Here is a 24401-nt window from a genome sequence, read left to right on the forward strand (position 1 = left end):
AGGGGTAAGTGCACCGTAATAACAACAGGTTGCCCTCTATTCCATATCCCCCTCAGCAAGAGGGGTAAGTGCAAATAACAACAGGTTGCCCTCTATCCCATATCCCCCTCAGCAAGAGGGTAAGTGCACCGTAATAACAACAGGTTGCCATCTATCCCATATCCCCCTCAGCAAGAGGGGTAATTGCACCAACAGGTTGCCCTCTATCCCATATCCCCCCTCAGCAAGAGGGGTAAGTGCACCGTAATAACAACAGGTTGCCCTCTATCCCATATCCCCCCTCAGCAAGAGGGGTAAGTGCACCGTAATAACAACAGGTTGCCCTCTCTTCCCATCTCCCCCCTCAGCAAGAGGGGTAAGTGCACCGTAATAACAACAGGTTGCCCTCTCTTCCCATATCCCCCCCAGCAAGAGGGGTAAGTGCACCGTAATAACAACAGGTTGCCCTCTATCCCATATCCCCCCTCAGCAAGAGGGGTAAGTGCACCGTAATAACAACAGGTTGCCCTCTATCCCATATCCCCCCCAGCTAGAGGGGTAAGTGCACCGTAATAACAACAGGTTGCCCTCTCTTCCCGTCTCCCCCCCAGCAAGAGGGGTAAGTGCACCGTAATAACAACAGGTTGCCCTCTATCCCATATCCCCCCTCAGCAAGAGGGGTAAGTGCACCGTAATAACAACAGGTTGCCATCTATCCCATATCCCCCCTCAGCAAGAGGGGTAATTGCACCGTAATAACAACAGGTTGCCCTCTATCCCGTCTCCCCCCTCAGCTAGAGGGGTAAGTGCACCGTAATAACAACAGGTTGCCCTCTCTTCCCGTCTCCCCCAAGCAAGAGGGGTAAGTGCACCGTAATAACAACAGGTTGCCCTCTATCCCATATCCCCCTCAGCAAGAGGGGTAAGTGCCAACAGGTTGCCCTCTCTTCTCGTCTCCAACCTCAGCAAGAGGGGTAAGTGCACCATAATAACAACAGGTTGCCCTCTATTCCATATCCCCCTCAGCAAGAGGGGTAAGTGCACCGTAATAACAACAGGTTGCCCTCTATCCCATATCCCCCTCAGCAAGAGGGGTAAGTGCACCGTAATAAAACAGGTTGCCATCTATCCTATATCCCCCTCAGCAAGAGGGGTAAGTGCACCATAATAACAACAGGTTGCCCTCTATCCCATATCCCCCCTCAGCAAGAGGGGTAAGTGCACCGTAATAACAACAGGTTGCCCTCTCTTCCCGTCTCCCCCCTCAGCAAGAGGGGTAAGTGCACCGTAATAACAACAGGTTACCCTCTATCCCGTCTCCCCCAAGCAAGAGGGGTAAGTGCACCGTAATAACAACAGGTTGCCCTCTCTTCCCGTCTCCCCCCTCAGCAAGAGGGGTAAGTGCACCGTAATAACAACAGGTTGCCCTCTATCCCATATCCCCCCTCAGCAAGAGGGGTAAGTGCACCGTAATAACAACAGGTTGCCCTCTCTTCCCGTCTCCCCCCTCAGCAAGAGGGGTAAGTGCACCGTAATAACAACAGGTTGCCCTCTATCCCATATCCCCCCCAGCAAGAGGGGTAAGTGCACCGTAACAACAACAGGTTGCCCTCTATCCCATATCCCCCCTCAGCAAGAGGGGTAAGTGCACTGTAATAACAACAGGTTGCCCTCTATCCCATATCCCCCCCAGCAAGAGGGGTAAGTGCACCGTAACAACAACAGGTTGCCCTCTATCCCATATCCCCCCTCAGCAAGAGGGGTAAGTGCACCGTAATAACAACAGGTTGCCCTCTCTTCCCGTCTCCCCCCTCAGCAAGAGGGGTAAGTGCACCGTAATAACAACAGGTTGCCCTCTATCCCATATCCCCCAGCAAGAGGGGTAAGTGCACCGTAACAACAACAGGTTGCCCTCTATCCCATATCCCCTCTCAGCAAGAGGGGTAAGTGCACTGTAATAACAACAGGTTGCCCTCTATCCCATATCCCCCCTCAGCAAGAGGGGTAAGTGCACCGTAATAACAACAGGTTGCCCTCTATCCCATATCCCCCCCAGCAAGAGGGGTAAGTGCACCGTAACAACAACAGGTTGCCCTCTATCCCATATCCCCCCTCAGCAAGAGGGGTAAGTGCACTGTAATAACAACAGGTTGCCCTCTATCCCATATCCCCCCTCAGCAAGAGGGGTAAGTGCACTGTAATAACAACAGGTTGCCCTCTATCCCATATCCCCCCCAGCAAGAGGGGTAAGTGCACCGTAATAACAACAGGTTGCCCTCTATCCCATATCCCCCCTCAGCAAGAGGGGTAAGTGCACCGTAATAACAACAGGTTGCCCTCTATCCCATATCCCCCAGCAAGAGGGGTAAGTGCACCCAACAGGTTGCCCTCTCTTCCCGTCTCCCCCTCAGCAAGAGGGGTAAGTGCACCGTAATAACAACAGGTTGCCCTCTATCCCATATCCCCCAGCAAGAGGGGTAAGTGCACCGTAATAACAACAGGTTGCCCTCTATCCCATATCCCCCCCCAGCAAGAGGGGTAAGTGCACCGTAACAACAACAGGTTGCCCTCTATCCCATATCCCCCCTCAGCAAGAGGGGTAAGTGCACCGTAATAACAACAGGTTGCCCTCTATCCCATATCCCCCCTCAGCAAGAGGGGTAAGTGCACCGTAATAACAACAGGTTGCCCTCTCTTCCCGTCTCCCCCCTCAGCAAGAGGGGTAAGTGCACCGTAATAACAACAGGTTGCCCTCTATTCCATATCCCCCCTCAGCAAGAGGGGTAAGTGCACCGTAATAACAACAGGTTGCCCTCTATCCCATATCCCCCCTCAGCAAGAGGGGTAAGTGCACCGTAATAACAACAGGTTGCCATCTATCCCATATCCCCCCTCAGCAAGAGGGGTAATTGCACCGTAATAACAACAGGTTGCCCTCTATCCCATATCCCCCCTCAGCAAGAGGGGTAAGTGCACCGTAATAACAACAGGTTGCCCTCTATCCCATATCCCCCCTCAGCAAGAGGGGTAAGTGCACCGTAATAACAACAGGTTGCCCTCTCTTCCCATCTCCCCCCTCAGCAAGAGGGGTAAGTGCACCGTAATAACAACAGGTTGCCCTCTCTTCCCATATCCCCCCCAGCAAGAGGGGTAAGTGCACCGTAATAACAACAGGTTGCCCTCTATCCCATATCCCCCCTCAGCAAGAGGGGTAAGTGCACCGTAATAACAACAGGTTGCCCTCTATCCCATATCCCCCCCAGCTAGAGGGGTAAGTGCACCGTAATAACAACAGGTTGCCCTCTCTTCCCGTCTCCCCCCCAGCAAGAGGGGTAAGTGCACCGTAATAACAACAGGTTGCCCTCTATCCCATATCCCCCCTCAGCAAGAGGGGTAAGTGCACCGTAATAACAACAGGTTGCCCTCTATCCCATATCCCCCCTCAGCGAGAGGGTGGCCTGTGTCAGAACTTTGCCTACGGAAATGTTAAGCTTCCCAAAAGCAGACGCAGCAGCATTATTTGTGTAATCCCAGAACTACTGTCGACCATACAGCTCGGGGGCACAGATTTCAACCGTTTGTTCTGAGGTTCAGCTAGGAAACGTCTACACAGAGATACATACAGAGACATGAGAAGTGGACTGGCTCTTTCATTCCAAGCAGAGAGAAGAGAGGATGGGAGACAACAGTAAACACAAAGCAGAAAGAAAGCCCCACTCATTCACAGGTGTCAGCCCACAGCCAAGAGACAAACTGTTTGAAAGCTAGGGAAAAAAGAGGACAGGAAGAGAGGAGGAGAAGAGTAGCACAGAGAGCGAGCGAGCGCTGCGAGAGAGAGGGAGAGAGCGCGAGAGAGAGAGAGAGAGCATGCCATTACAGTGTGTACATATCACCGTAATGCAGGGGGATATGTATGAATAAGATCTCTCTCCTCCATGTCGTCATCCCGCTTCTCTCCTTCCCCCCGAGCGAGACAGATTACCCAATCAATCTCCTCAGAGAGAGAGAGGGAGGGAGGAAGACGAGATGGAGAGGAATGAGGGGACAGAGACGAGGAATGGGGGGGGTAGCAGAGTGAGAAAGACTGTGCTCTACACCTAAGAGAAATTGAGGCAAGAGAAAGGCGTAGGATGAGAGATTTTCTTTTCAAGGACAGAAGGTGAGAGGGAGGGAATAGAGGCAAAGAGAATGGTTTTAAAGTGAGCACCTGTTGTGGATGAGAGAAAAGGGTGGCCTCTCAATGGTTGTTGTTTACGGAGAAGCCCCCCCAGCCACCTGTTTCAGTCCTGCTGGACACTCAAGTCTGTTACAGCTTGGCTACATCTCAAATGACACACTATTCCCTATCAAGTGCACTTCTGACTGAACCATAAAAGGGAAAAGAAAAATGTAATCCCAGACACATCCCCCGTCATTTGCCTGCCTTGACACCCAGCAAACCCCTACATTATACCATCCTGGACTGTATATGAGTGTTATCACACTTAGGTATTCAAGTCAGCGCAGGTGTCAAAGTGACATTTTACAGTAGAAAATCCTGTCACACAGACCAACATAATGAATGTCATTACTGCCTGATGCAAGAGGACCTGTTTTGAGGCACACAGTAGACAGAGGAGAGTTCTGGAGTTCTTTGTGTGGCTGAGGAGTTCTGGTCACTGCTCACAACTCAACGGCCCAGCGACAAGCCAAATCAACGCTTAAAATGAAAACTTCAGAGAGTTCAGGGCTCAATGATAAGCAGTTGCTATTTTTCAGAATGTATTGATAATTATCAGAAACAAAAAAAATGCCTTTATTATCTGCCTTTACTTGTTCATTGAAAGGTTCCCCACCTCCATTGACAGGAGAGTCTCCCTCATAGCGGTCTGAATGATCAGTCAATCCACAAATCATATAGACAAGCATGGAGCTTTATGCAAAGAGGAGCACTAAGGCATTGCTTTTTCAATGATGCACTACTGTCACTAAATCAGTGACACTCCGGAGACGCTGATGTCACAGTAGCAAGAACCGCAGATGTGTGGGGTCATGACCTCTAGCTTGTGCAAAGAACAAAGTCTGTAACGATGGGGGCCTCCCAGCATGATGATTTCCTGCTAGTGTGTTTGTGTGTGTCGTGCGTTTCTGACTTTCTTCATCATTTATGCCTCTATTCCTCTCATCACTCAGTCTGAATTACCAAAAGACGTCTCATTATTTCAATTAAAAAAACATTTACTCCACAAACCACTCCTCTTTTGAGGAACATCCGCATTCAAGTAGGAATTACATAGGAGTGTGGATTTTCTCTCAGTAAGTAAACATGAGTGAACAGTTTCAACAATTAGGAAGAAAGGAAAATATAACTTAAACAAATCTACTAAGGCTGTGTTTAACTTCCATGTTCAGTATAACATTGTGGTGTGTTTAGGGTGTGTGTGTGTAGGTTTGTACCACATTGGTTCTCCCATCCAGGGGTGCAGAGTCCTCCAGTTCCGGGAGCCCAGCCAGAGTCACAATCCCACCAAAATCCAGGGATTAGCCATGAACCATCCCTCAGATTTTAGGATTAGCACATTATATTCCATTATATTCTCCAAACTGGAGGGCCTACAAAGTCTTCCACCCTGGGTCATGGTGGATTCCTTCTAACCCAGCCAGGACCACCATCATGTCTGTGGACAACAGCCCCACTCCTCAACAATACCCTGACACTGAACCAGTCAGTCAGAGATGGCATCTAAATGTGTGGACCCATTCATATCCAGTCTAACACCAGAGAGCAGGTCTTCTGTTTCTCCTGTGAGACTGACTTACTGGAGTCGTGTTTTTTCCTGTGCATGTGATCCTGGGAGACACGGCGGGGGATTAGGGCTGTTATCAGCCGGGCCGCGATAGCTACTTGGTCAGGCTGCTGGTCCAGAGGGATCGGAGGGGCTGGAGTTAATCAGACAGAGACAGGCCGCAGAGCAGCGACCCAGGGGATTCACGCCTCCACCCCCACACCCCGGTCCCCCGCCACAGCCACGTCACAGCCCCAGATAAGGTTCTTCACACAACATTAGCCCTGTGTCTGTCTGTCCATAAGGCCAACACACACAGACACGCCGGGTTCACCAGCAACACTGACAGAGTTATGGAAATGAACAGGACTGGCGGATGGGGAAGATTTGACTATAGACAAACTCATTGAAACATTTCATGGTTATGCATTTTCATACAGTCCAACCTTCTCAATAACCTGCTCAATCCATCCAATACAAATATACAGATAAACATCTCGAATTACAACAAACTTGCCGACCACCAACAACAATAATTTACTGTCAAATGATATTGATGACCAGTGATATTGATGTACTCCTTTCACACACACAGAGCCCTCTCAGTCCATCAATCTGGAGGTCGCCGGACGGACGGATACACTCTGACCCTTTAAACTTCAGCCAGGTCAGAGGTCAAGGCAAACTGGACATTAATCCATGAACTAGAACAAAAGAGCAGGACATCTGAGCCCCAGTGACATTCCCCAGAGCCCCACTGCGTCCACACTGATTGACCACCCTACCACTGGGTAGGACAGACCCCCTCAGAGGACCTTGGAATGGAGCCCCACATCTGGACAATGGAGCAGAGGGAGGAAGTCTCAAGGACATGTGTGTGTGTGTGTGTGTGTGTGTAAATTGTGTGGGTTAGGTGTCAAACGAAGACCATGTTGGATGAGAAACGTTGTGTGTGTGCGCGCGTCACTAAAAGCTTGCGAGCGGACATTGCTTTATTTATTTGTTCAGTGCCTATGTCACATTTAGATGTGTGTAAGTACTCTCTTTTCTAGGATATCGTAACCACCAGTCCTGCTACCAACCTAGTTAGTTGGTGGTCAGAGTTAGCATGCAGGGCAGCTCACTGTTGAGACACCCAGGTAGCTAGATACCTCGGGAGATAGGCTAGGTGTTGGGAATGATTAGGCATATAGATTAATTGGAGACACTTGTCAGATTTAATTAACCATGGGGTTTAATTAACCATGTAATTAATCTTATGCTGGTGTAATATACACTCACAACAAATGAGTCTGTTCTGATGAGGTCTGGTCTGTTCATACTTGTCAGACTACATGGGAGTGCGGAACTGCAGAGAATTTAGAAACCGGCTACATTTAATGTCCAGTGCAGGAATAGAACCATCATGATCCATTTCCAGAGCTCCTTCCCTAACGGACCAGGTGCACGATAAGCTAGTAGTAATACAGTCTGACCAACATAACCTATTAGCTGCATAATCCTTACTTTAAATGTATTAAAGGGTATGTATTTAATACCACTATTTAGCATAGCCAAAACACCAGAAAAGGATAATTGTACGCTAAAGTATAGCAGTGACAAAAAAATGTAACGGACTTGACTTGAGTGAGGCAGATGAAGTAAGAGGACTGCAGCTCAACCTTCAATCATTCAGGTCCTGGCACTGAGTTAGAGGTCACAATTAGTGGGCTCATTAACATGGTCATTTGCAGTCCAAGGGCTGTGTCAACAAAGAGCCTCCTTTTGTAAGCCGGCCACTCTGAGGCCCTCCACACATGTTCAAGCAGCACATCAGTGCTAGCGCCAGTGGAAGCTCCAGCTCTTCTACAGATGAGAGGGTCAGGGAGGGCAAGCCCATGACCCCCAGGCCACCCCCAATCGTCCCCCATCCATCGGCCACAGCATTGTACTTAATCCAGGCCAACAGCTCACCCAGCTGCTTTATTTGCTCCGACCTTTATTGAAAACATGAGAAGGCCAATAAAAGCCTTGCAGCAGCCTGACATTTCACCTTCAGCCGACAGTTTAGGTAAAGCTCTAAGGGGTCACAGGGAGGAAGTGAGGGAGGCCCAGACACTGTTTCGCTGCGTTTAGGAGGATAGAACCTATTGCAGTAAGAGACGCTACAAAACAAAACTACATTCATATTGTGACTAAAACAATCATGTATGCAAATGTCTTAAATTGATATTGAGAAACTAACATGGATTACAGATAGACATTCTATAGCGCACGCGCACACACACACACACACACGCGCGCGCACGCACGCACGCACACGATGGCCACCCGTGCTTCTGACACAACACCAGTGACAGGTTGACTCACATAATCGTGGAAAGCCTTGGCCTCGCTGGAATGTTCACATGTCTCCCTCCGGTCTGGAGCAGCACAGTACAGATCCCAGAATACACTATGGGGAGAAGAGGAGAGACAGAGAACATGGTTGGACATAGACATCAGAGTACAGCAAACACGCAGATAGTTTCAGTTTACACAACATTATCAACAGATGGGGATGGTTCACATGACTGAGTTGGTTGGAGCATGGTGCTAATCCCATCTCTTAACACATTCATGAAAATAGTAATTGCCTCTAAACATTCAAACTGCATACTGAACCCTATTCCAACTAAACTACTGAAAGAGCTGCTTCCTGTGCTTGGCCCTCCTATGTTGAACATAAAAAATGGCTCCCTATCCACTGGATGTGTACCAAACTCACTAATAGTGGCAGTAATAAAGCCTCTCTTGACAAAGCCAAACCTTGATCCAGAAAATGTATATTTTTTAAATGAAATCAGCCTATATCGAATCTCCCAATCCTCTCAAAAAAATTGAAAAAGCTGTTGCACGGCAACTCACTGCCTTCCTGAAGACAAACAATGTATACGAAACGCTTCAGTCTGGGTTTTAGACCCCATCATAGCACTGAGACTGCACTTGTGAAGGTGGTAAATGACCTTTTAATGGCGTCAGACCAAGGCTCTGCATCTGTTCTCGTGCTCCTAGACCTTAGTGTTGCGTTTGACACCATCGGTCACCACATTCTTTTGGAGAGATTGGAAACCCAAATTGGTCTACACGGACAAGTTCTGGCCTCGTTTAGATCTTATCTGTCAGAAAGATACAGTTTGTCTCTGTGGATGGTTTGTCCTCTGACAAATCAACTGTAAGTTTCGGTGTTCCCCAAGGTTCCGTTTTAGGACCACTATTGTTTTCAATATATATTTTACCTTGGTGATGTCATTCGGAAACATAAAGTTAACATTCACTGCTATGCGGACGATACACAGCTGTACATTTCAATGAAACATGGTGAAGGCCCAAAATTGCCTGGAACCCTGTGTTTCAGACATAACGAAGTGGATGGCGGAAAATGTTTTATTTTTAAACTCGGACAAAACAGAGATGCTAGTTCTTTGTCCCAAGACACAGAGATCTGTTGGATCTGACAATTAATCTTGATGGTTGTACAGTCATCTCAATTAAAACTGTGAAGGACCTCGGCATTACTCTGGACCCTGATCTCTCTTTTGAAGAATATATCAAGAGAATTTCAAGGACAGCTTTTTTCCAACTTCGTAACATGGCAAAAATCTGAACATTTCTGTCCCAAAATCCATACTTTTGTCACTTCTAGATTAGACAACTGCAATGCTCTACTTTCCGGCTACCCTGATAAAGCACTAAATCAACTTTAGTTAGTGCTAAACACGGCTGCTAGAATCTTGACTAGAAGCAAAACATGTGATCATATTACTCCAGTGCTAGCCTCTCTACACTGGCTTCCTGTTAAGGCTAGGGCTGATTTCAAGGTTTTACTGCTAACCTACAAAGCATTACATGGGTTTGCTCCTACCCATCTCTCCTATTTGGTCCTGCCGTACATACCTACATGTACGCTACAGTCACAAGACGCAGGCCTCCTATTGCCCCTAGAATTTCTAAGCAAACAGCTGGAGGCAGGGCCTATAGAACTCCATTTTTATGGAATGGTCTGCCTATTTATGTGAGAGAAGCGGACTCTGTCTCAACCTTTAAGTCTTTATTTGAGAAATCTCTCTCAGCCTTAGGACCATTCCACAGGACTACCCAGCCTGATGACTCCTTGCTGTCACCTGTCCACCTGGTTGTGCTGCTGATCCAGTTTCAACTGTTCTGCCTGTGGCTATGGAACTCTGACCTGTTCATCGGACGTGCTACCTTGTCCCGGACCTGCTGTTTTCTACTTGCTCTCTCTACCGCACCTGCTGTCTCTATCTCTGAATAATTGGCTATGAAAAACCAACTGACAACCACTGTGATTATTATTATTTCACCCTGCTGGTCATCTATGAACATCTTGGCCATGAACTGTTATAATCTCCACCCGCCACAGCCAGAAGAGGACTGGCCACCCCTCAGAGCCTGGTTCCTCTTTAGGTTTCTTCCTAGGTTCCTGCCTTTCTAGGAAGTTTTTCCTAGCCACCGTGCTTCTACATCTGCATTGCTTGCCGTTTGGGGTTTTAGGCTGGGTTTCTGTAGAGCACTTTGTGACATCGGCTGATGTAAAAAGGGCTTATAAATACATTTGATTGATTGATTGATTGTGGGTTTGATTCCCTCATGGGACACATACTGAATGTATACATGTGTATGTGTGAAACGTAACGCTAAAATACCATCTATCACAAAGTGAAACTTGATCAAGCTGAAGTTATAAAGGGAATGAAAAAAAAACCTATTTTAGTCCACCGCTCGCCTCAGAGCTTCAGCAGAGTGAGGTCATCTAATCGAACCATTTCATGTAGCTATCGTTCTGCTTGGCCAGAGCTGCAGGCTAATGATCTATTAGGCATTATATTTGTTCATTAAGGCAAATCCAGCACTTAAGGGCTGGAAGGGGCACCAAGTTCTAATCCAAATACACTCTTAATTACTTAATTAAGCACCTGTTTAACTGGTCCACATTAAATTGTTCTTTCACCTAAGATATTGATTTAATGGATAGCACATAAAAGCTGCTGATCTGACTGGGACTCAAGACCAATGTTACGCTTTTTCCAATCAATCCAAAGACGAAGATTCCACGATATGCTTTCTGCTGAGGCGGCGAAACCAGACTTCTAACAACGTGTGATACACTGAGCACTTGATATGACTGCAAAATAGAGCAGAAAACATTAGCTGATCACCCATAACCGTGTGTAAGATATTTTGTTACAATTCATATAGAGTGATACTAAACATATGTATTTACTGCATATGGAAGGTACATTTGCATGTACTGTCTTCTTACTGTGTGAAGATACAACTTCCCTGTTTTATATCACAACAAAGCATTTCTGCTGAAGAAATGCTATTTTCTACAAGCCCCTGGCCTTTGCTCTCAGGTGTGCACTGTCTGGGTCAGCTGGACAGGCTGATGCACAGCACAGAGAAACAGAGAGGAGAGGGAGAGATCGAGAACAGAGGTGTGTGTGTTTGTGTGTGCGTACGTGCATGTTTTATGTGTGCATGCGTGTGTGTTGAAGGGGTCATGAAGCCTGCCCCTCAGTCACTTGACAATAAAGCCAGGCTGCATTATCATATCTATCAACTGCCGTTAAAGAGATTGCAGCTTTGTCAGAGCCGCGCCTGCCTGCCGGAGGGAGACAGCGGGATCATCTCAAATCCAATCAGCTCTCTGGGAAATGAAATAAGACACACGTTAGAGTTTGTTACTGAAAAGCCACAACTAGGTGCAAACAGGGGATGGGGACTGGAGAGCAGGGTAATCATAACCTGACACCCACCAACGTTTCAAATAGTAACTTATAAACTGTGTGGTTTGTGCCCTGAATGCTAATTGACTGACTGCCGTGGTATATCAGATCGTATATGACAAAACATGTTTTTTTTACTGCTCTAATTAAGCTGGTAACCAGTTTATAATAGCAATAAGGTACCTTGGGGGTTTGTGGCATATGGTCATTATACCATGTTGCGTTGTGCCTAAGAACAGCCCTTAGCTGAGGTATTTTGGCCATATACCACACCCCCTCGGGCCTTATTGCTTAAGTAGATCATATCTGGGTGGGACTGCTCATGCAACACGGCTAAAAAGGTACACCACGACTAGTTAAGACTAGCTACCTACAGGTTGAGAAGGTCAGCAGTCTCTTTTTGTCAATTGAAGATTTTCATACTGTGGATGCACTCTCTCAGACTCCTTTAAATACATTTACTAGGCTGTGTGGAATCCCTAAGATCAATCTGGGTGTGAGATTCATAGTCCAGGTTAGAAGGCATGCAAATTCTGCCATATTCAAATTAAATGCCAGTCAAAACAATGTGGAAATGTGGACTGACAGCATAAACAGGACATACACACTTTCCACTTCATTGTGTCCCGAACAGTGGATTAGCATCCACATTCACAAGACAATTACAACAATTAAATACCATCATGATAATTATTGCAATTAACTGTAGTCTGACAACGCCTGGAGGTAACAATGTGCCTTCCGCCATAATGGGCAGAGTAAACAGAGACACATGGTTGAAGGGGCCTAGGCATTAATCCACACACTCTAGGCTGGGGTGAGTTCCTGTCAGGCAACAGAGAAGCCATGCTAAGGAGAGGAGAAAGAAGAGAAGAGGGAAAGCCAGGTTGACTATGGCTGCTACTACTCTTATCAGCCTGAGCTGCTCTTTATGGGACAAAACGCTACAATCAAAGGCAGAAGAAAACAAAACCTTTCAGAGTGTTTATTACCCCACTGAAGTTTGCTATTCTCCTGGTATTAATGCTTGCATTGTGAGGCAACAAGAGAAACAGGCACTCCGTAGCTCTTAAAACAGCACGCCATGTAAATCAGCTGTTCTATAATTCCCTGGGAACACTCCCCTCGGACTACGCTAATATATTCAACATCTGACAAGGGCCAAAGAAGGAAAGAATAAAAGGGAATGTATGTTGTGTGCATATTGTTGAAGATGAGATTACCTAGCCAGCTAGCTAGCAATGGAGCCCGCTATGCCTGGAATGGCTAACAAAACATTTCTTATTTTGCAACTCAGTCAGGACCTCAACTTACTGTTGAGAAGCCAAGTTACAAGTTTATTATGCTCTTTCTCGTCCAAACAAACACTATAAGAAATATACATTATTAGACAATATTAACAATCCGAATGGCTAATTTCAAATGTGGCAAATTGTTTGCAAATGTGGCAATTGGGGGGGGATTACAGGAATCAGGTGGCTATCCTTAGCAAGCAAATTTCAATTCTGCGTGAACTTATGGGGAAAACGCAAACACGTCCTCAGCTCCTGTGGCAAGACGCAGCTTGGGCTTAATGGATGTATCCCTGCATTGTCATCTGTCCCTATCTGAATGGCCTATGCTACCTGGAATTTTCCTGCTAAGGAAGTTGTTTCAATCTGCTTCTACTCCATCTTGTAGTGGAGTAGATGGAGAATAGCAAGAGGATAGTTCCAATCAGCGCTGGTCCCATGTCACAAGTCGTGGAAAGCAAAGGCAGCCTGCTAAACGGAGATCCGTTTAGTGAGAGGTCCGGAGCAGATTGACAGGATGAAGATGTCTGAGAAGACACCACCCATTTGGTTGGCACCCACTTGGAGGATGCGGCCAGAGATGCCACCTGAGCAAGGTGGCTATGTTAGTATTCAAGCTTTTGAGAGTTTTACTCATGGCAGCCTCAGTGCGTAAAAGCACCTAGTGGTCTGGAGAAGCGAGTCTCTTCCTGGATGGCTCGGTATTGTATGCCTTGAAGGGAGCATAGAATGTGTTAAGCACGTCTGGGAGGAAGGCTTCAGTGGGCACTGCTGGACATGCCTTTGTATTTTTGCATCCCTAATGGATTTGCGGAGCACGTACCTGCTTGCCTTGAATGACTCATCAGGGTTTGTTCTACTGACATTGAATGCTGCAGTTCAGGCTTTCAGCATTGTATGGATATCTCTGTTCTTCCAGGGTTTTTGGTTTGGGTATGTCCAGATTGTAATTGTGGGTACAACATCAACAACACATTTCCTAATGAGGCCTGTGACTGACAATATATATTCCTCAAATGTTGATGGATGAGTCCTTGGTGAAAATTTGAACATGTTCCAATCAGCATTCTCAAAATAATCCTGCAGCATTGAGACTGCCTCATCTGTCCAGCACCTCAATATTCTCTGTGTTGATGGCTCTTTCTTGAGTTGCTGCTTGTAGGCGGGGAGGAGGAACAGAGAGACGTGTTCTGACTGGCGTTGTAAGCGTCACGGATGTTGGTGTATACATGGTCAAGCACACTGAATCCTCATGTGTGACAGGATAGATGTTGGTGATATTTTGGGGAAATGTGTTTCAGACGGGCTTAGTTTTAGTCACCACCAACAAAGACTGCTACCGGGTGAGAGTATCATAGCTGGCTAATGATCTTGTACAGTTTGCTGAGTGCGCTGTGCTTGCTTGTGGCGGTATGTACACAGCTTTGATAAGACACCTGAATTTCCTCTGGATATTTTTTTATTTTATTTAACTCGGAAAGTCAGGCAAGTCAGTTAAGAACAAATTCTTATTTACAATGACGGCCTACCGGGGAACAGTGTTTGGGGGCAGAACGACATATTTTTACCTTGTCAGCTCGAGGATTCGATCTAGCAACCTTTCGGTTACTGGTGCAACGCTCTAACAACCAAGCTACCTGCCACGCCAAAATGGATATACAGTAGTGAAATATATACAGCCTTATTCAAAAATGTATTCAGTTGTTTTTTTCCACCTTCAATCTACACACAATACCCCATAAGCAAAATCAAAAACTTTTTTTAGAAACTTCAGCAACTTTACCAAAAATAAAAAATATCACATTTACATAAGAATTCAGACCCTTTACTGAGTACTTTGTTGAAGCACCTTTGGCAGCGATTACATTTACATTACATTTAAGTCATTTAGCAGACGCTCTTATCCAGAGCGACTTACAAATTGGATTACAGTCGAGTCTTCTTGGGTATGATGCTACAAGCACACCTGTATTTGGGGAGTTTCTCCCATTCTTCTCTGCAGATCCTCTCAAGCTCCGTCAGGTTGGATGGGGAGCGTCGCTGCACAGATATTTTCAGGACTCTCCAGAGATGTTTGATCGGGTTCAAGTCCGGGCTCTAGCTGGGCCACTCGAGGACATTCAGAGACTTGTCCCGAAGCCACTCCTGCGTTGTCTTGGCTGCGTGCTTAGGGTCATTGTCCTGTTGGAAGGTGAACCTTCACCCCAGTCTGAGGTCCTGAGCGCTCTGGGGCAGGTTTTCATCAAGGATCTCTCTGTACTTTGCTCTGTTCATCTTTCCCTCAATCCTGATTAGTCTCCCAGTCCCTGCCACTGAAAAACATCCCCACAGCATGATGCTGACACCACCACGCTTCACCGTAGGGATGGTGCCAGGTTTCCTCCAGACGTGACGCTTGGCATTCAGGCCAATCTTGGTTTCATCAGAGCAGATAATCTTGTTTCTCATGGTCTGAGAGTCTTTAGGTTCCTTTTGGCAAACTCCAAGCGGGCTGTCATGTGCCTTTTACTGAGGAGTGGCTTCCACCAGGCCACTCTACCATAAAGGCCTGAATGAGATGGCTGTCCTTCTGGAAGTTTCTTCCATCTCCACAGAGGAACTGTAGAGCTCTGCCAGAGTGACCGTCAGGTTCTTGGTCACCTCCCTGACCAAGGACCTTCTCCCCCAAATGCTCACTTTGGCCGGGGGCAGCCAGCTCTAGGAAGAGTCTTGGTGGTTCCAATCTTCTTCCATTTAAGAATGATGGAGGCCACTGTGTTGATGGGGACCTTCAATACTGCAGAATCTTTTTGGTACCCTTCCCCAGATCTGTGCTCCGACACAATCCTGTCTCGGTGCTCTAGGACCATTCCTTCGACCTCATGGCTTGGTTTGAGCTTTGACATGCAGTGTCAACTGTGGAACCTTAAATATACTGTTGAAGTCGGAGGTTTACATACACTTAGGTTGGAGTCATTAAAATTTCAACCACTCTTCAAATTTCTTGTTAACCTCTTAAGTCGACCCTCTACTTTTTTGAACATTCTGTTAAAAATCGCGCAACATTTCAGCTCCCTGCTACTCATGCCAGGAATATAGTATATGCATTTGCTTAGTCTGTGTGGATAGAAAACACTCAGACGTTTATAAAACTGGTTAAATCACTGCTGTGGCTTTACCAGAACGGCATTTACATCGAAAAGCACAGGAAAAACTGATCACTGAAAATGGGAAAATATATCCATGCGCTACTTGAACCCATTGATAAAGGTGAACCACAATTAATTGACTGAGGTTGCAGTACCTACAGATTCCACACGGTGTCTAGAGTCTTGTCATTTCCCTTCAAGTTTTTTCTTGGTCAAACACATGCAGGGCACCGTATCTCCTCAGGTCTAGGACCGGATATTTTCGTTGAGTTTCTAGCCGGACATTTTTCCAGACGGACAGCTAATGATCTTTACATCGCCTCCTGATGAATTTTATCGCTTATTAACGTTTACTAATACCTAAAGTTGCATTACAAACGTATTTCGAAGTGTTTTGTGAAAGTTTATCGTCGACTTTTTGAATTTTAAAAAATGACGTTACGTTTTGAAACTATGTTTTTTTCGTTTATCACACAGTCTACATATAACGATATCTAGGCTTTATATGGACCGATTTAATCGAAATAAAGACCCAAATAGTGTTTATGGGACATCTAGGAGTGCCAACAAAGAAGATGGTGAAAGGTAATGAATGTTTTCTATTTTATTGTGCGGTTTGTGTAACGCCGAAATGCTAATTATTTTGTTTACGTCCCCTGCGGGTCTTTTGGGGTGTTACATGCTATCAGATAATAGCTTCTCATGCTTTCGCCGAAAAGCATTTTAAAAATCTGACTTGTTGCCTGGATTCACAACGAGTGTAGCTTTAATTCGATACCCTGCATGTGTATTTTAATGAACTTTTGAGTTTTAACTAATACTATTAGCATTTAGCGTAGCGCATTTGCATTTCCAGAGCTCTAGTTGGGACGCAAGCGTCCCGAGTAGAAGCAAGAGGTTAACAAACTATAGTTTTGGCAAGTCAGTTAGGACATCTACTTTGTGCATGACAAGTAATTTTTCCAAACAATTGTTCACAGACAGATTATTTCACTTACAATTCACTGTATCACAATTCCAGTGGGTCAGAAGTTTACATATACTAAATTGACTGTGCCTATAAACAGCTTGGAATATTCCAGAAAATGATGTCATGGCTTTAGAAGCTTCTGATAGGCTAATTGACATCATTTGAGTCAATTGGAGGTGTACCTGTGGATGTATTTCAAGGCCTACCTTCAAACTCAAATGAAATCAGTCAAGATAATTGTAGCCCTCCACAAGTCTGGTTCATCCTTGGGGGCAATTAATCTGTACAAACAATAGTACGCAAGTATAAACACCATGGGACCACGCAGTCGTCATACCGCTCAGGAAGGAGACGCGTTCTGTCTCCTAGAGATGAACATACTTTGGTGCAAAAAGTACAAATCAATCCCAGAACAACAGCAAAGGATCTTGTGAAGATGCTGGAGGAAACTGGTACAAAAGTGTTTATATTCACAGGTCAACGAGTTCTATATCATTATAACTTGAAAGTCCGCTCAGCAAGGAAGAAGCCACTGCCCCAAAACTGCCAGTTTGCAACTGCACATGGGGACAAAGATTGTACTTTTTGGAGAAATATCCTCTGGTCTGATGAAACAAAAATAGAACTGTTTGGCCATAATGACCATCGTTATGTGTGGAGAAAAACGGGGGAGGCTTACAAGCTGAAGAACACCATCCCAACCGTGAAGCACGGGGGTGGCAGCATCATGTTGTGGGGGTGCTTTGTTGCAGGAGGGATTGGTGCACTTCACAAAATAGATGGCATCATGAGAATGGAAAATTATGCAGATATGTTGAAGCAACATCTCAAGACATCAGTCAGGAAGTTAAAGCTTGCTCGCAAATGGGTCTTCCAAATGGACAATGACACCAAGCATACTTCCAAAGTTGTGGCAAAATGGCTTAAGTCAAGACAATGACAAAGTCAAGGTATTGGAGTGGCAATCACAAAGCCCTGACCTCAATCCCGTAGAAAAATGGTGGGCAGAACTAGAAAAATGTGTGCGAGCAAGGAGGCCTACAAACCTGACTCAGTTACACCAGCTCTGTAAAAATCCACCCAAATTATTGTGGGAAGCTCGTGGAAGGCTACCCGAAATGTTTGACTCAGTTAAACAATTTAAAGGCAATGCTATCAAATATAAATTGAGTGTACGTAAACCTCTGACCCACTGGGAATGTGAGGAAAGAAATAAAAGCTGAAATAAATCACTCTCTTCTATTATTCTAACATTTCACATTCTTAAAATAAAAGTAGTGATCCTAACTGACCTAAGACAGGGAATTTTTACTAGGATTAAATGTCAGGAATTGTGAAAAACTGAGTTTAAATGTATTTGGCTAAGGTGTATGTAAACTTCCGACTTCAATTGTATACACAGGTGTGTGCATTTCCAAATCATGTCTAATAAATATAATTTACCACAGGTGGACTCTAATCATTTTTTATTTTACCTTTATTTAACTAGGCAAGTCAGTTAAGAACAAATTCTTATTTGGGTTAACTGCCTTGTTCGAAAACTAGCCCAACGTTCTAACCACTAGGCTACCCTAGGATGATCAATGGAAACAGTACTTATTTTCTACCATAATTTGCAAATAAATTCATTAGAAATCCTACAATGTGATTTTCTGGATTTTTTTTCTCATTTTGTCTGTCATAGTTGAAGTGTACCTACGATGGAAATTACAGGCCTCTCATCTTTTTAAGTGGGAGAACTTGCACAATTGGTGGCTGACTAAATACTTTTTTGCCCCACTGTATGGGCTGAAAGTAACCACAAAGCCCCACTTTCAGCCTGATTATACCTGTTTTATAAAATATAACCAGGAGATTTAGGTTGGGGTAAGTCTGTTTTGCTTGACTTCTTTTCTTTGCCCCTCACAAGGATGAATTTCAGCTGGAAGCAATTTGAGGGATGATCCGTGTACATAGTATTGTGGTGAGGTTCTGAGAGGGTGACCGAATGGATGTCCATTGAAAACTGGTTAAAACAATTGATTTGGTCAACAAATGAAGAGGGCTAATGAAACAATCAACACCTGCACCCCTCTCGGAACCCTGGCTTTATCCCTGCGTCCATAACAGAAGTGGATGACCTACCCCCACCTCCAACCCACCGCAACCTGTAGCTCCCCCCCTCAGCCCATTCAGGCCTGTACGACCAAACTGGAAACTGCTTGAGACAGAATCAGGGAAGAAAAATAGCCAAATCCCCCACCCTGGGTTAACACAAAAGAGACTGGAATGCAAGGAGTTAATCTGTTAGGGGTCTCTCTGCAAACAAAGGACAAGCCTCCAGACAAAGGTTGAGGGAGTGGGAGCAGAGGGAGGGGGGGGTTGGCTTTCCCTTACCATCTGGACCCTTTGTTTGGGGGAGGAGGTTGGTGAAGGGGGAGGTGTCCTGGTGAAGGGGGAGGGGCCAGTGAGCCTCCCCATCCAGTGCTGCAGCCCCAGACAGACAACCCAGCTAGCACATAACATTCTGAGAACCATATGTTTCTTAGAACGTGGTTGTCCTATGGTTATTTTGCAAACAACTTTCCCACAACTGGAAATGGTGCAGAATAATTGCTTGGCTTTGTAACATTCTCAGCACATTTAAGGCACTTGAAAAAAACACAATTTTCTTGGTATTTCATTAATTTAACATTGCTAGAGGAGTCACTACAGACTCTGGTTCGATCCCGGGCTGTATCACAACCAGCTGTGATCGGGAGTTCCATAGGGTGGCGCACAATTGGCCCAGTATCGTCTGGGTTAGGGGAGGGTTTGGCCAGGGTAAATAAGAATTTGTTCGTCATCTCTGAGCACGGAACCCAGGAGTGGGATGAAATTCGACAACGTACGGTGATCGCTACATAAATAGTCATATTAAACATTCATGAAAATACAAGTGTCTCACATGTTTCGAAAGCCTAGAATCTTGATAATCCAACTGCATTGTCAGATTTAAAACAGGATTTACTGCGAAAGAATACGATGCGATTATCTGAGGATAGAGCCCCATAAAAATGACTATTTCAAACAGCACAGGCGTAACAAACTGCAATAAAATAAATTTTTACCTTTGACAATCTTCCTCTGTTTGCAATCCCAATGCTCATTGTTACACAATGAATGGTCTTTTGTTTGATCAAATACATTTTGTGAACCGCCTGTGTCGTGAATTCCGTCTCATTCCATTTGACGACGGCACATTCGAGGTAAATACACACACAAAACGTGACTTTTCCAGTCATGTTTGGTTTCATTGCAATCAACTGGTTTGTTTGTAACACAACCAGGTTTGTTTGTAACACAACCAAACCTGATGGGTCATTTCGCGGGACGTAATGACTGAAAGAAACCGATTTGAAGACAACAAGTAATGACATCATTGTGCGCCAATGATTTGCCCGCTGTTTCGTTGATTGACTGTATTTTAACCCAATGACCACTGATCGTCTTGAAATCTAGCTGGGTAGATAGCCAATGAGCTGAGGTAAACGGCAATATGTAATGTTTATGTGTTGGAAGACCAACCCATGTAGTAAACTCCAGCGTGAAGAGGTTCATTCGCCATTGACGATTCATACCGGAAGGAGCAACGCATGTTGCGCACAGCATTGTTTTGGTAAAGCGCATATCCAGCTGTTTATATATCAATCAGTATGGTGACTAAATCAGGGAAAGCTAAATCTAAGTCTAGATATACAGATGTACACACAATTTTAGAAGAAATTGATCGAGGACGATTCATTTAGCGATTCCCAGATGGAGGAATATTTTTTGAACGGAGAGGACATCGTTTTGGACTGGTAAGTTCTTCTCATGCTAATGCCGTTGTTTGAAATTAATAATATAAAATATTATTTGTGAAATGAAATAGCCTATTTGAGGCTGTTGAGGGGAGGTCAGGCCCACAACAATGGCCAAAGTGAAATGGAGACAGTAGATACAGCTGGTCTGTTGTAATATAATAAAGACAGTAGATCTAGCTGGTCTGTCATAATATAATAGAGACAGTAGATCTAGCTGAAATGTCATAATATAAATGAGACAGTAGATCTAGCTAGTATGTCATAATATAATAGAGACAGTAGATCTAGCTGAAATGTCATAATATAAAATAGACAGTAGATCTAGCTGGTCTGTCATAATATAAATGAGACAGTAGATCTAGCAGGTCTATAATAATATATTCAACCTTATGTTCCCTGTACTCTATATATATCTGTTTATTATACCTGCTGATACAGGGCTCATATGTGAAACTATTCTAACTGAACCTTTTCTTTCACAGTGACACTGACTCTGAATGGGAGCCCCCAGTGCCAAGGTGTCCATCCCCCACTGAAGCTGGTTCATCCAGCTCCTGCCACAAGTGGTGTTCATCTGCCCAAATGTATTTCTGCCGGCATGGATGTGCTATGGCACCTGGCATCAGCAGCATAATATTGTGTAGAGGACTGAGGGTCTTCCAAATATCGAAAGTGTTATTTTGTAAATGTATCTTTTTTTTCATGTTTTTTCTCCATTTTTGGGGGGGGGTTTGAATACCATTTTGGGGTGGGGGGTTTGAATACCATTTTGGGGGGGGGGGTTTGAATACCATTTTGGTATTTTGTATATAGTTATTCCATTCAAAATGTATAACTTCACCAATTTGGCCACTTTGGTACATTTGGGCTACTTGTGTGGGACACCTGGGTGACTTCATGATAAATGTCATGTAGCACACTCATTTTGGAAGTTATCATTCTGAAACTTTGCACAAGTACTGTTGCCCTCTTATGTTTTTCACTAAAATTGTCCCCATCATCCTATCTGACTGTTTGTTTTATCTTGTTCATTTTAAAGATGATGATACAACAATAAAAATAAAAAAACATGTTTTTTTCATTGTATTATCTAAACCAGATCTATTGTGTTATATTCTCCTACATTCAATTCACATTTACACAAACTTCTTTCAAATGGTACAAGAACATGCATATCCTTGGTTCTGTGCCTGAGCTACAGGCAGTTAGATTTGGGTATGTCTTCAGGCGGAAATTTTAAAAAGTAGGGGGTAGCTCTAAGAGGTTATTAACTGACTTGCCTAGTTAAATGAAGGTTAAATTTTAAAAATGACATTGCCATCGATAAAATGCAATTGTGTTCATTGTCCATCGCTTATGCCTTTCCATACCATAACCCCTCCGCCACCATGGGGCTCTCTGTTCACAAAGTTGACATCAGCAAAGCGCTCGCCCACATGACGCCATACCTTCCGTCTGCCATCTGCCCAGTATATTTAAAACCAGGATTCATCCGTGAAGAGCACACTTCTCCAGCGTGCCAGTACGACGCCAAACTGCAGTCAGGTCAAGTCCCTGGTGAGGACGAAGAGCACACAGATGAGCTTCCCTGAGATGTTTCTGACAGTTTGTGCAGAAATTCTTTGGTTGTGCAAACCCAGTTGGCTGGTCTGACGATCCCGCAGGTGAAGAAGCCGGATGTGGAAGTCCTGGGCTGACATGGTTACACGTGGTCTGCGGTTGGACATACTGCCAAATTCTCTAAAACGATGTTGGAGGCAGCTTATGCTAGAAAGATTTACATTAAATGACCTGTCAACAGCTCTGATAGACATTCTTGCAGTCAACATTAAATGATCTGTCAACAGCTCTGATAGACATTCTTGCAGTCAACATTAAATGATCTGTCAACAGCTCTGATAGACATTCTTGCAGTCAACATTAAATGATCTGTCAACAGCTCTGATAGACATTCTTGCAGTCAACATTCCAATTACACGCTCCTTAAAAACTTGAGATATCTGTGGCATTGTGTTGTGTGACCAAACTACACATTTTAGAGTGGCCTTTTATTGTCCTTTGCACAAGGTACACCTGTGTAATGATCATGTTGTTTAATCAGCTTCTTGGCATGCACACCTGTCAGTTGGATGGATGGATGATCTTGGAAAAGGAAAACGACTCACTAAAAGGGATGTAAACCATTTTCTGCACAACATTTGAGATAAATAAGCTTTTGATGCTTATGGACAATTTCTAGGATATTTTTTTCAACTCTTGTTAAGTATGTTCAGGTGTGTTGGCGCAGCCACTAATCTTGGCCACACCTTAATGAGTGCTTGTTTAGTTTGAAATGGGGTCTGTTTGAATATACAAAAATGTAACAGCTTTGTATATGTTAAAAAACATGGCATGCTAACTCCTGATGGCGAAGTGGACTCATTCCATGGATAGAGAACAGAAGATTATAGCTTTGAATCTCACTGATAAAAAAAAGGAATGCATTTCCACGATTAATGCCTAAGGAAATTCATTTCAATGTGTCCTATTCAGTAGCAGTGCTTGGAATTCAAAAAAGTTAACCCAAAATATGCTAGCCGTGTTATTAAAACACTTTCAGAGCGTCAATAAAACCTCCCAGGAAAACTTAAGGAACTGGAGTAAAATGCTCTCTGAACCTCCCTGCAACTGAAAAAATATTTTCTATAAAATGTTTTTTAAACAGTCAGAAAACATGGCTTCGTTACCACAACCAATGCGAAACCCAAATACATACGTTCCCACAACTTCCAATGAACCAAATGTGCTAGCTGGGAACCCTCCACTGGGGCCCTGCTCAGCTAATAACCTGCCTACTCTCCGACTGCTCACACACACACACACACACACACACACACACACACACACACACACACACACACACACACACACACACACACACACACACACACACACACACACACACACGGCTCCCTCAAACCATGTCTCAGCACATCAACAAACCCTGAGACTTTACAACTTCTCTAGAGGGTTAGGCAACGTGAAAGTAAACTTTGTCTAAAAAAGGTATGTTTGTATATGTCAATCTGTCTGCAACTTTGGTAGCTTTTCAAGTGAAATCTGTCAGACGGAGGGAACACAGGCTCTCTTAAGGGCCATTATGAGCTGTGTAAACATGATTCACAATTAAAGCATGTTGGCGATTCAGGGAGAAGAATGCAGCTGAAAGACCCCTGTTCAGAGATTGAGGGTAGAGGGGCTTTTCGGGATGAGCAGCGCTGGACAAACAAAGACTGCCTGTGAACTCACTCCCTCTCTCTTTCTCCCAGTCTCTCTCTCTTTCCTTCGATCTCTCTCTGCCTCTTCATCTGTCAACTGGAGGATAACCCAGGCATGGGCGTTTCCATCCAGTGAGACTGAGAGAAATACGTGACAGCCTGTCAGTCCAGAGGCAGACCACTTCCAGATAGCAAATACACTGAAGAATTGTTTTGGCATTAACACCTCTGAAAGGTCGGCTAAAACATATACAGCACAAGCTGGTTCTACGAATATCATGGATAGAGATCATAATGAGTTATCTGGTTTTTTTACTCTGGCCAGAAACTATAAAAGCTATTTACAGTATAACAGGTATACAGTCGTGGCCAAAAGTTTTGAGAATGACACAAATATTAATTTTCGAAGTCTGCTGCT

The 24401-nt window shown here is 44.6% G+C and overlaps 1 protein-coding gene across 2 annotated transcripts in view; it reads right to left on the minus strand.

Annotated features, from left to right (window-relative positions):
* LOC115144899 (single-stranded DNA-binding protein 3-like) overlaps positions 1 to 24401 on the minus strand; it is a 140040-nt gene that overhangs the window by 83634 nt on the left and 32005 nt on the right. For both annotated transcript variants that reach the window (XM_029686017.2, XM_029686018.2), the window contains exon 4: positions 8094 to 8178. In XM_029686017.2, coding sequence (XP_029541877.1) covers positions 8094 to 8178 — 85 coding nt within the window. The remainder of the gene's footprint in view (positions 1 to 8093; positions 8179 to 24401) is intronic.

The sequence above is a fragment of the Oncorhynchus nerka genome, linkage group LG17 (assembly GCF_034236695.1).
Source record: "Oncorhynchus nerka isolate Pitt River linkage group LG17, Oner_Uvic_2.0, whole genome shotgun sequence".
Classification (NCBI taxonomy): Eukaryota; Metazoa; Chordata; class Actinopteri; order Salmoniformes; family Salmonidae; genus Oncorhynchus; species Oncorhynchus nerka.